The 13,189-nt window shown below is 42.5% G+C and overlaps 1 protein-coding gene across 20 annotated transcripts in view; it reads left to right on the plus strand.

Annotated features, from left to right (window-relative positions):
* The window catches only part of KALRN (kalirin RhoGEF kinase), a 694,786-nt gene that overhangs the window by 481,003 nt on the left and 200,594 nt on the right, over positions 1–13,189 (plus strand). For 8 of the 20 annotated variants that reach the window (XM_030802207.1, XM_030802209.1, XM_030802211.1 and 5 more), the window contains exon 34: positions 1,636–3,091. The exons of the other annotated variants lie outside the window; for them this stretch is intronic. In XM_030802207.1, coding sequence (XP_030658067.1) covers positions 1,636–1,698 — 63 coding nt within the window. In that variant the 3' untranslated portion in view covers positions 1,699–3,091. Of the gene's footprint in view, positions 1–1,635; positions 3,092–13,189 lie in introns of those variants that run through there. 20 annotated transcript variants of the gene reach the window in all.

A 13,189-nucleotide genomic window follows, 5' to 3' on the forward strand; every position in this document is an offset into this window, starting at 1 on the left:
TTTTTCTCTCTTTCTTGTTGGTGTTTTGTTTGTTTGTTTTTTTAATTATACTTTAGTTCTAGGGTACATGAGACGGAGTCTCACTCTGTCACCCAGGCTGGAGTGCAGTGGTGCAATCTCGGCTCACTGCACCCTCCGCCTCCCAGGTTCAAGTGATTCTCCTGCCTCAGCCTCCCGAGCAGCTGGGATTACAGGTGCCTGCCATCACGCCCAGCTAATTTTTTGTATTTTTAGTAGAGGCGGGGTTTTACTGTGTTGGCCAGGTTAGTCTCGAACGCCTGATCTTGTGATCTGCCTGCCTCAGCCTCCCAAAGTTCTAGGATTACAGGCGTGAGCCACCACGCCCGGCCGTGATTGAAAATACTTAAGCCACTTTTGCCCTGGTAAAGTTGGGCTCAGTGGGTGCACCAGTCCCTTTGCTGTGAGTTACTTCACAAATGCATGCATATAGCTCCTGGCTTTCTTCAGAATCTTATCTCCTCTCTGAATCCTAAGTATACCTTATATTCCTGGAAGCTCAGGGTAACTGCCACTTCAGCTGGAGCTGAAGTATTTTCTCTCACTAAATGAACAGTTTTTGCCCAGCTGGAGTTCTTACAAGAGAGTTTCAGACTGTTTTTCTCATTTCCATGCAGCAAGTGTGATAGAACCTTTCACATCATGGAGCTGAGCCACAGTCAATGTGAGACTGCGAGATTATACTCTGGAATTGATCCTGAACTTTTCTTTTGGCCAAGAGCCATTGCTCTTTAGAATAGATCACTCTTCCAAGAGCACTACAAGTTGACCTTCCTTGAGAGGTCATTTTTCTTAAGGATACAGTGATTTCATTGCTTCAGATCGCCCAGTAGAGATGGTGTAAGCCATGCTGGATATGGAAGCTGGGTCTCCAGCTTGGCTCCCCACTCGTTCACTCTCTCACTCAGGAATTCGCTCCCTCAGCCAGCCTTGCAGTCTACCCAAACCAGCTGCATGCCTTGGAAAAATTACAGATTGCCACCTGTCATGGTCCCTGGAAACACTTAAATCATGAATTTTAAGTCCATTACTGTCAACAATGTACTATATAAATGAGTAAACTTTTCTCAGTTTCTTTCTCCCAATTAAATGTTATATAGCAAGACTTGCTGGTAGGGCACAGGGACCCTAAAAGAGCTTAAACAAGAAAACAAATAAAGGATATGAAATAAACACTATTATGATCACTGTCACTAGGACCTCACATTTAATACATCCCCATTTCTATTATTCCTGACTACTCCTGCTTATGGGTCTGGAACATTGGGAAGCCACTGCAGGACTGGTCTACAGGTATCTAATGGGATGAAAGCGTATGGATTTGACTTCCAACAAAGTTAGTAAAAGTGGTTCATCAGTGATCCTCCTCTGGATTGTGGACTTGGTGGGCTTCTTCTGAACCGTCAGACCAAGGAAAGTCTTACACACACTGTTTCCTCTATATCCTCTTCTACAAAATGATTGTGTATTTGTCAGGTTGCACTCTGCATTGGGTTACTAGAAATACAGTAGGTTGCACTGATGATTTAACTCTGTTTTCTATAAGGGCTACGGGATCTCATGCAGATTTTTGCAAAGTTATATGCAAATCACAGAGCCCGGCCCTTTTCTTAACAGGATGGCAACCTTGTTCCTCGGTGGCACCTGGGACCTGGAGATCCTTTCTCCACTTACGTTTAGCGCGCATCCTGGGACTTGTCCCTGCAGCTCACCGGGTTAGCCGTGGCACCGTTGGGACCTCCCACCAGGACTCCAATCACCCACCTCTCTTGAGACTTCTCTGGCAGGGCTGGTGTGGAGTGCAGCCTTTGTTCAGAGGGCAACATGTTCCAAGCAAAATCTCCCCACCTGGGCCATGGGCTCACCCTCGGGGCTCCCTTCTTCTCTACTGGGTGCAATTTGAGGTTGCTGAGCTTCTCTCCAAAGTCTAAAATGGTGGGGCAGTAGGGACCTGTGAGAGGCCCCATGGCCCAATGTACTTCCCCCAGATCCCACTCGGAACAGCAGGTACGCCCAGGACCCTGCTGCCCTAGAGGTCTGCAACATGAGTGAAGAGGTTAATTAGAGGGACGTACTTGTCTCTAAAGTTTTTCTCCAGGCTGAACATTTCTATTGTCAGTGGCCCCTAATCTGGAGAAACCCATCATTCTAATCTAGCTTGCATCCCCACATCATGAGAAAGAGGGAAGAAGAAGAAGAAGGGATGATGTGTGGTAGAGAAGATAAGGGTTAACTTTAGCCTTTCCCAAACACTGGCAACAACCACTTCCTCAACAATTTTTCTATTTGCTTCAGCCTACCCAGATTTTTTCAGGTTTTTCTAGCTCCTCCATAACCTCACTCCCTCCCAAGGTCTCTGGTTCAAAGACCACCCTACCAGCCCCTATTTGCTTCAGGTTATCCTGTTGAGGGTGGGTGGGAAGAGTGAGAAGATATAAATGAAAAACTGGCCACATGTTGGTAATTGTTGAAACTAGATGATGGTACATGGACATTCATTATACCATTCTCCCCACTTCTGTATATGTTTGCAATTTTTCATAATAAAAAAGTTTTAAAAGTCCTCCAGTTTCCAACACACTCAAGAGAGAGCCCCAACCCCAAACACAGAGTTTCATGGAAACCCCACACCAAGGCAAGAGGCAGAGATGATGATTCCATTTCATATATTAACTCATTTTCTAACTTTTTTTTAAAGGCCCACTGCTTTATTTTCAATAGATTAAACCTGATTTCTGAGAGGTCCTAAAGTTGGACTTACTTCCCTGGCTGGGTTATGGGGGAGGGCAGGGTAAAGGGATCCTTAAAAAAGTTTACACTTCTATGTATCTCACAATCTTATTGTGAGGATGTGACTTGTTCAGTGTTCTGAACTTTTCGAAGGAATCGTGCTCTCATTGCAAAGTGTCATTCTCTGGAATTGCACCTGGCTCAGGAAAGGACTGTCTTTGTACTTGAATTTAAATCCAATGGAGAACTTTAACACGGGCATTTGCATGACTGAGAATTGCTGCTGTCTTTTTTCCGTATGTCACTTTCTTGAATGTGTTCTAATAAAATGATTCTAAAGCAGGCTGTTGATATACAGTGATTTATAAATACTTTCTGTTGAGTGCTGAGGCCCTTAATTCTCTGCCAAGAATCCTTCCCATCCCACTTTCCAGAAAGCTCTGTCAAGCTGGGGACAGATGCAATGAGCGTGTGTCCGGCATGATGGCGGCACCACTGCAATTGCAGCACTAATGAGAATCATATCAACCACAGCAATTTTGTCTTCTGGTTGTCTAGCAACAGAATTTGTTTTTCAGAATAAAGATAATCATAGGTAGAAGAGGAGTGTGGTGGGGGGAAGGCAGAGGAGGGGGCAGGGCAGGAACAGGAGTATAATTGACTCCACCAGGGAGGGAGTGAGGGAGCAGGGTAGAAGGGAGAGAAAAGCAGCCAAAAAGAGAGACAGGCAAAGTTCAAACTTGCTTTTTTCAGTGGTAGTCCTCAGCACGTTCAAGTGATAATCAATGGTTCAATTTTATTTACAAAATTAAACCTTTTGATATCAAGCTATAGCAATTTACAAATCTCGAAATCTCATTAGGCAAACTGGAAGCAAAAGGGAAATATATATATATCTCTGAAGGTAGATATTTTGAGAAACACTTTTTATCCTAATCTTTATGCCCCTCCAGCCAAGACTAGCTAGGGCAGGGGTCCCCAACCCCTAGGCTGCGGACTAACTAATGCCTGGTGATGCAAGATGGAACAGTTTCATCCCAAAACCATCCCCTACCCACCCCCTCGCCCCTCCCATTCATAGAAAAATTGCCTTCCATGAAACCAGTCACTGGTGCCAGAAAGGTTGGGGACCACTGAGCTAAGGCACTCCCATGAGCTAGTAACAAACTTGGGCCAGCTCTTTGGGAAATGAGGCATTGTTAGGAACCTCATGGCTTAAAGGCTTCATAAAAGGAAGGAGAGGCAGAACCAGTCAAGGAGGCTTCCATTCACTGGGCGCTTTTCTGACATCAGGTACTAGGAAGACACTTGATGTCCTCCTTTAATTTTCACAGCCATCCTGAGAGGCAGGTAGTACTTTGTTTTCCAAATGAAGAGAAGTAGATAACTTAAACTCACAGTCAGAACATAGCAGATCTGTGATTCAAATTCAGATCTCTCATCCCCAAATCCATGCTTTTCCAGGTCACTGGGCTGATGGCCCAGGTGCCCAGCCTGGGGTCTTCCTTGCATACCTCCCACAGGTGTTCACATCAAGGAACTGTGCAGTTCTGTATGCCCTTGGGGTGCAGACCAGTGTCCTGCTCTTCCTTGTGTGATTGAAGGAGATCCCTGACAGCCAGGGTCTTTGCAGCACACATCCATGTACCTGTGCCTTGGTTGTGTAGAGCACAGGCTGATGAGGCGGAAATCACCATTTGGTTTTCATAGGGATTTGTTTACTTAGCAAATATTTTTTGAGTGCCTCCAAGTGCTGTGCATTATGAAGTGGGTGAGTAAACAGTCCCTGTTCGCACAGAGCTTACCAGTAGAGGAGACAGATATTAGTCAAGTAACACATGAGTGGATATATAAATACAACTGTAAGGGACCTTGGAGATCATTGAGATCAGCTGATGAAACTGAGACCCAGAAATGCTAGTTGCCCAAGCAATTTGCCCAAGACCATGTAGCAAGTAAGGGCCAGAATAAAGACTAGAACTCAGAACTCCTGATTTTCGTTCTTAAACTGTTTTCCCAACCCTAATATGTCACACTCTGTTCTGTTGCATATCCATAATAGACTGCCCCCAAGCCCCAGCCAGCCATATAATCGTGTTGATCCATCAGGACACTATTGCCATTTTTAGAAAAAACCAGCGAGTATTTTGAAATGATAATTAAAGAGTATAGTGAACTAAATCCCTCAGGGTGGCACTTACCAAAGCTTGTTTTCAGAGTTATCTCAGAGCCCAGAGCAGAAACAGAGAGAGGCAAGGCTCCCATGCTGTAGCGACACTGACTAATAAGGGTGCTTACAGGTGTTTCAGTGTTTTGGTCTGACCCCAATGCTTTCTCATCTCCCAGATTCAGCAGTTGCTCATTCACTCATTAATTCAACAAATATATGCTGAGTGCCTACTATGTGCCAGGCACAGTTCTTGGAGCTAGGGACACAGCAGTGAACAAAACAGGCTGCCCTCATGAAGCATACATTCTAGCTGGGAGAAACAGACAATAAACAAAATAAATAACACAGCGTATTAGAAGAATCAAAGAAAAATAAGAAAGGAAGGTAGGGAGTGCCAAAGGTAGAGATGCATTTTTAAATAGGGTAGTCAGGAAAAAGACCTTCCTGAGAAAATGATGTACTCAGTACATCATTTTCTTTATTTAGTGAAAAATAAATGTATGTATATACATATATATGTACATATGCACAGGCATATATACATATAATTTATATAATACAGATACATATGTAAGACCCTGAGAAAATTATGTACTGAGTCATCATTATATATATACATATGTACACATACACATACATATATATACTATACATATACAAATGTACAAACGAATTGATGATAAATATATCTCTTTAAGTATGACAGTGCATTTGACATGATTTAACATGTTGCTGTGGGCCTAGCTCTGAATAGCCAGCATATTGTGTAATTTGCAAAGTCCCACAAGCTGCTTCCTACTCCTTACAGAAAAAGGAAAAGAAAAAAAAGCTTCTCATGGCATGTACCAATGCCCAATTCCTAGCATTCCCTTTTTGTGGGGCACTAAAGCAGTAGTTCTCAAACTTGAGTGTACATCAGAATTGCCTGGAAGGCTTGTTAAAGCACAGACTGCAGGGCTGCACCCCCAGAGTTTGTGGTTCAAAAAGATTTGGATGGATACAAAACTTTGCATTTCTAACAAATTCCCAGGTAATGCTGATGGTCCAGGGACCACACTTTGAGAACCACTAAATTAAGCTGTTATAGCTAGGAAGTTCCTGTTAAAATGAAGCTATTACCTGAGAAATGAGGCATCCATTCATTAGGATACATGGACGTTATCAAAGTAGTTATCCTTAAACAGCAGAATCGTTTAAAAATTGGACTATTTTTTTAAACAGGGGTAAGTTTCAGAAGCCACAGCCAAAGACCCCAAGCATGGAGGAATTAAACAAGGGATGTGTCCTGAAAGGAGGTGCCAACAGTATTTCATTATTTGTCTATTAATGCTTTACATTTTCATAACGTATTACTTTTATAAGCCCTTTTGACCACTGCTTTCTTTTGACCAGTTAACCTACTAGGTGGGCAGCGCAAATGAATTATTACATTTTATAAATAAGAAAATTGAGACAAAAAGAGGTTATATGGCCTCCCTTGAGCTATCAAGTCTGAGAATCCCAGATCTCCTACTCCTATTCCGTTTTTCTTTCTCCATTAACATTTTTCATAACACTAGCTATAGCTTTCTCCTGACATCTCTTCTGGTATCATTAAAATCCGGGACATACAGCTGCTCTTGGTCTTTTGCCCTGTTCAGAATCCCACTTGCTGCAAGTAGATTATTCATATAAGTGATTAACTATGGCACGTCCTAGGCCCTGCATCAGTTTCTTCTGCCATAAACACATTTTTATTTTTCTCCTACTGGGTATTTTACAGAGAAAATGCTAATTCATTTTGTTATTAGCCTAAGCTAGAACTTACCATTATGAAAGCAAACCTGCTGGGGGAAAACACACATAATCCTTTCCAAAGGCAAACAGAAAAGACATTTTGATTATATGTACCATTGCTTTCATTCCATTAGTAGAGATAATTGAAAGTTTTCTGTTTCACTGAAGTATCCAGCAAAATGAGAGTAGATTTTGTTATATCTGATGACTGGTGAATCACATTCTTGAGTATTTAAATATACCTACCCCTCCACAAAAAAATGGAAATGAAGCATAAAATCCTTTTTTCCAGTTCTTGTCCTTCTAGTCATTTTCTCCATGTCTGCACTGTCTCCTTTTGGTGAGACAGTGAGGTCTCCCATTGACTCTCATGGTAGGGATCCTGTGGGTCACAAGGAGCTATCTTCCTTCCGCTTCTATACTGTCTTTGACTATCCAGCAGCGTAAGGCTTTAGAAGTTTAATTTCTAAATCTGCTCTCATCTGTCACCCAATACATTGATATTCTGAAATCTTCTTCCTTCTGTACTGCCACTGGGACCGTTCATTTATTCAGTAAATATTTACTATGTATCAGACACTCTAAGAGCCACTGAACAGGCTACAAAAATGAGTTTGAAATAATCCTATCCTCAAAGAACATGGCATATCATAGAACCACTCCCTAAATCACATGGGATCATAAACATCCAGATGTCTTCTCTATGTGGGTTACAGTCCCACGCAAGCTGCTCCCCATTTTCATTCTCTGTACCCTGTGCTCAAAGAAAGCTAGTTGATGAGTTTTTTCAGCTTCAACATAAAATAGGCACCATTAGGAAAGAAAATATACCTGGGGAAGAGAAAAGTGGGATGAGGAAGGAGAACTAGTCTGCGATTCTGAGTACACACAGAGGTAGGTATGTATCAGCAGCCCAAAAGCATGGTAAACAGGGAGCAGTATAGGGTCTAATATCTGCTGTAGACATTCCATGTGTGGACCATGGAAACTGATATATGTGGGTCATAAAGCTTGGATGACTGGAAGTTTCATATTGATGAAAGATCCAGTGTGAATGTGGTTTTGCTGAGCTTTAGACTCCAAAGTGTGCTGTGAAAATGACTATCCTTTAAAAAAATTAATGTTCACTGCAACACAAGGACTGAACATAGGAGAAAACAGGTTGAGTTGTGGGAGAGAGTGGAATGCAGAAGATTCAATGAGCTGAATCAGTATTAGAGAACCCATGAGAAAGATTCAGATCCTAATCCAACAATGTGTATGTATGTGCATATAGGTACACAAATACACATGCACAGGAAATGTGTCAAAGGCCAGTTTTTATGAGGATGAGTCTCTAAAATATATTTCAAACTTATAATCCAGAAAGGAAAACAAGTTTAGAAAACCAAAAGTGCAGTCAGAGTTAAAGATAAGATTGTTAGGTGACCACACATCTTCCTCCCATTTATGTGGAGCCACCTGAAGGTGTAGCACCTTTCACACTCTCAGTAGCTTAGAGGGGCTTAGGCTCTGACCACTCTTTTTTAGATTGGGCTTCATGAATAGAATCACAAGCCAGGGGTTCAGGGCAGACATGCAGCTGGTTCTCAGATCTGTCCTTTGAAACCTGTTTTTACTGGTTCTGCAAACCTATCCTGGCCCTGAAGAGAGTTTTCTCAGCACAGGTGCTTATATCCAGGCTTACTAATGACCATCAAAAGTGCCAGTGGCATGATAGTACAGCCAGGCCTACCATTGGGTGGATGTGGACATGGATAATGGTAGCTGTAGTTAGAATTTAGAGAGTTCAGAAATAGCAGTGATGGGAGAGGGGGTTTCTATGTGTCTGCTTTTGAGTTTCTGGGATGGTGGAGTAGGAGTGTTATTCTATCTGTAAGGATGTCCAGTGATTCTGTTACCTATTAATGGTGACCTTCTAATCAGCTTTATACCTAACATAATGTGGAGGTTTTAGATTTGGCTGTGTTGAGTTCTGCTGGGTGGTTGTTATGGCATGCATCTGAGTGAAGGGAAGTACCAGGATGGGGGTGGAGATAAAAAATAATTGATGTAGAAAGAGGGTTTAGATTTTATTGGTATGGCACTCTCACTCTGAGAGTGACCTGTAAGGATAGCACTTTGAGTGTTGCTCTGGTGTCTCACAGATTCACGAGGACTTGCCTGGGATCTTGGCCTTGAGAAAAGCAAGTGGTTGATAAAATTGATCGACGCAATTGAGCTTCTCCAAGGCCAGCTGGAAGTTAGCAATGAAAATAGGAGGCTTTGTACTTCTCAGACTTTCCTGTGTTCTCGTTTGCTGTTGAGGATGCTGACCTACTGCTTTATGTTTTGGTATTTCTGGGACTATTCAACCAACAAACTTGTAGGAGAGCCACAGATATAACCCTCAAAGCCAGGCCAACACAAATGATCTAAGTACTCTCTGTCTACCCTGCAAAGCCACATAGGCAGGCTTGGAGATGGAATAGGTCATTAAAGAGGTGGGGCGGGGGCTGGTGGTGGGGGGAAGGGGTCAGGGTCCTTGCAGTGCTTGATTGGTTGGTGTTGTAAAATAAAAGTGATGACATTTCAGCTTAATGGCACAGCAAAACATTGCTTGTAGGGCTACACACATGCACAGCCTTCCATGAGAGGCCATCAAGCCATCAGCCCAGCATTTCTGGCTTCTGAGGAGTGAATGATTCAGAAATTAAAGTGAGAAAATAATGAGCCCAGTGAGTGTGATGATCATTCAAAGATGATTGCTTAGATCATCACCACATGCCACTTTCCCAACATGCCTCAGACCTCAAATTTGGCTATAATAGTAAAAAATCTGGATAACTTGTTTTTTCTCAATTAAAAGTCTTATAAAAATACATACGGAGCCAGGTGGGTGGCACATGCCTATAATCCTAGCACTTTGGGAGGCTGAGGTGGGCAGATCACTTGAGCCCAGTAGTTCAAGACCAGCATGGCCAATATAGTGAGACTCTATCTCTACCAAAAAGGATACAAAAATTACTCAGCATGGTGGCATGCACCTGTAGTCCCAGCTACTTGGGAGGCTGAGGTGGGAGGATCACTTGAGCCCAGGAGGCAGAGGTTGTGGTGAGCCAAGATCACACCACTGCACTCCAGCCTGGGCAATGGAGTGAGACCGTGTCTCAAATAATAATAATAATAATAATAATAATAATAATAATAATAATAATAATGCTTATGGGAGCAGGAGTAGGAGGAGTAAGGATTTGGAGGGTTAGATAGAGTAGCACCACTAGTCACATCTTTGGTAAATGTTTGACATGAGAAGGGCTATAAAGGGTTATATCCAAAATAGTATAATGATTGGGGTTCTGGAGAGTCCCTCCACTATCAGAGACTATAGAAATGGCTAATACCTCACCCAGAGGCCAATGAAGAAGTTATGTCTCCAAAACAAGAGAATGTGTATTGCTAATAATTAGTGACTCTCAAGAAGTACTGGGTATCCATCATATTCATTCATTTATTCATCCAACAGCTATTTATTAGATACCTACTATGTGTCAGGCACTATTCTAGACAGGAAAAAGAAAACAACAACAACAGCAACCACAAACAAGAATTCCTGCCATCATGGAGTTTATATTCTGGTGGAAATACAGACAAATAAGTAAGATATATAAAATGCTAGATGATGATATATTTTATGGTGAAAAATAAAGCTGCAAAGGAATGTAGGGAGTGCAGGAGATGAGGAAGGAGTGCAGGGAGAAACTAAGATCCAATGACTGACACAATCAGGGCTACAGAGCACTAGGAAATTCATCCAGATGATCTCAAGGCAAATAGTAGTAACGAGTCTGTGAGTGTCGGAGGGAATGGAGAGGTAAGGGTTTTGCAAGAAACATACAGAAGATTTTATAAATCTCTCTTTATTACTCCCCACAAAAAGCATGAAGATTGGCTGGGCATGGTGGCTCACGCCTGTAATCCCAGCACTTTGGGAGGCCAAGGCAGGAGGATCATGAGGTCAGGAGATTGAGACCATCCTGGCTAACACAGTGAAACCCCGTCTCTACGAAAAATACAAAAAATTAGCCAGATGTGGTGGCACACACCTGTAGTCCCAGCTACTCAGGAGGCTGAGGCAGGAGAATTGCTTGAACCCAGGAGGCAGAGGTTGCAGTGAGCCGAGATTGTGCCACTCCAGCCTGGGCAACAGAGCGAGACTCCGCTTAAAAAAAAAAAAAAAGAGAAGCATTGGGGAGAAGCAGTTTTATCTAGGAGCAAGTAGGATCTCTCAGATAAGATAGCCTCTGCCCCAGTCTTCATGCCTCCACTGGAGCGAAGAGGGTGCCCAGAAATGTACCCCAGAAGTCAAGTGGGAACCTCAGACTATTCCCCCATCCTTTACCAGCAGTCAAGAGAAGACTTTCTGATATGACATCAGCCTAGGTTTGAAGAACCTAGGTTCCATTCAAAGTGATGATGACCTCACCTATGGTGCGGTTAAACATCCTTCAAGTTCACATGGTGAGATTCTTGAAAACAAATCAAGGTTTGATCCAAGTTCTATATGAATCTGGGAGCCAAGAACTCATACTATTCATACATTGTTTATAAATCAAGGGAAGCTTAAAGGGGCATTGCAGATTCTGAATAGTGTAACAGGTATTTGTTTTGTCCCTAAGAGGTTTAAAAATATTAATTCCCTTTGGTTACTTCCTCCTGATTCCCAGCAGACCGTACAGTCCCTCCAGTCTAGTTTGATAAAATTTCAGCAGCAGCAGGAAGCATGGTTTCCAACAATGCCTGCATGGAGACCCACCATGGTAACTAGTACAAGGACAGAGAAAGTCCCGGTTTGCTTTATCACAAATAGGACAGGACCCCAGGGGACCCAGTGAAGAGGTGCAGGAATTCCTGCTACAGTCTTGGGATAGTAATTCATATAGAGTATACCTATTGCTTGGTTCCCTGTGCCCAAGTAATAGGTATGTTCAACCTAGATCTGAGTCCCTGACAGCAGGAATATGGCTCAGTCACAGTTGTGGGTAAATGTGGCTTCCCCATGTCCTCTCCCCAAACCCCACTTAGGACTCATCAAATTTATGCAGCAGACTGGAGAGTTAAGGAGAATCTGGCTCTCTCCTCCCAACTGCCTCAGTGTGCCCTCAAGAGACAAGCTTCTAAAGTTGAAGCCAAATGAGAGGGGAGCTCAGAGTACCAGCACACACACCCACCCTCCCGTTCATTATGTAATAGTTACCATCTAATGCTAAGGCTAGCTCTGGAGAGATACATTGCAAGACTAAGTTCAGGAGGTTGTTTGCCATTGTTATGTTGAAAAATTAGTCTAAGATGGCATTGGTTAGCCTTTCCAGATAATGGCTGAATGGGGGCAGGTTCATTCCAACTCAGGTCTTGTTATAGGAGCCAAGTAATGTAATGGCAAACAAAATCACATTCTCTACGTGGCTATGAGAAATCAAATGTGATACTTGGTTATTTTCTATTTTCTTGGATCTATACTTGTGCTCAGCAGGGGGGGGCTCTAAACATACCTGTATAGGTCAACCATCTTTTTGTCCTATCCTGATAAAAATTTAATTTTGAACATGACTCAGACTCATCTGTAGATTGCAAAAACTTTTGAACTTACATGTACATGTAGATCATTAGCTGGATAAAGAACCAGTATAGTTTTATAAAATTCGTGTCAAATCATACTAGTACCCAAATTGGTAATTGCCACGGAGTAAGTTCCATGAGGGTAGGGACTCTTGTCTGCTTTCTTCACTGCTATATCCCCAGTACCTATGCAAGTATCTGACACATTGTAGATAACGCAAGTACAATTACATAGCATGTACAGCAAGTGCAGTCTCCTTAGTGTACAGAAACACAGAGAGAAAAACTTCCCATCTTTAGTGCAACCAGACTGGTAGATGAGGACCTCCCCTGTTGCACTGCTGAAGAGTAGGAAGTTCTTCAGAATGATGTTATACTTGGCAAAAACAAGGAGCATGCTGCTTGAGTTCCAGTTCTTGATAATGCAAGAGTAGAAGACAGGTCTGATGCATGATCTGGTAGGCAAAACTCAAATCCAGAATCGAGGGCCAGGGGCGTTTAACAGGTAGGGCCTGTTAAACCTAGCAAATTATAGTGTTGGAGCTTCTTTGCTAGGTTTTCAGGTAGCAAAGAAGCTCTAAGGCCATAATCAAGGTGGACAGTGGAACCCAGGTGCACAGCCAGATGTGAGAAACTACAGGGTGGTTTGGTCACTGACAATTCAAATAATTCTGATAAATGCCAACTCTTCTCTCAACACAGTTTTATTGTACACATGAGCTTTTAAATGCGCTACTTGACTTCTGGGGCCCTGTAGATCATTTCTAATTAGGAATGGAAAATGGGAAGATGGGAAAAAAAAAAGCACCAAGGGCCAAGAACAATGAACAAGAGAATAAATCCAACAGAGCACATGTGAAATAAAAAAGAAAGAAACAACTGCTATGAGAAGTCAGA

The sequence above is a fragment of the Nomascus leucogenys genome, chromosome 21 (genome assembly GCF_006542625.1).
Source record: "Nomascus leucogenys isolate Asia chromosome 21, Asia_NLE_v1, whole genome shotgun sequence".
NCBI classification, from domain to species: domain Eukaryota; kingdom Metazoa; phylum Chordata; class Mammalia; order Primates; family Hylobatidae; genus Nomascus; species Nomascus leucogenys.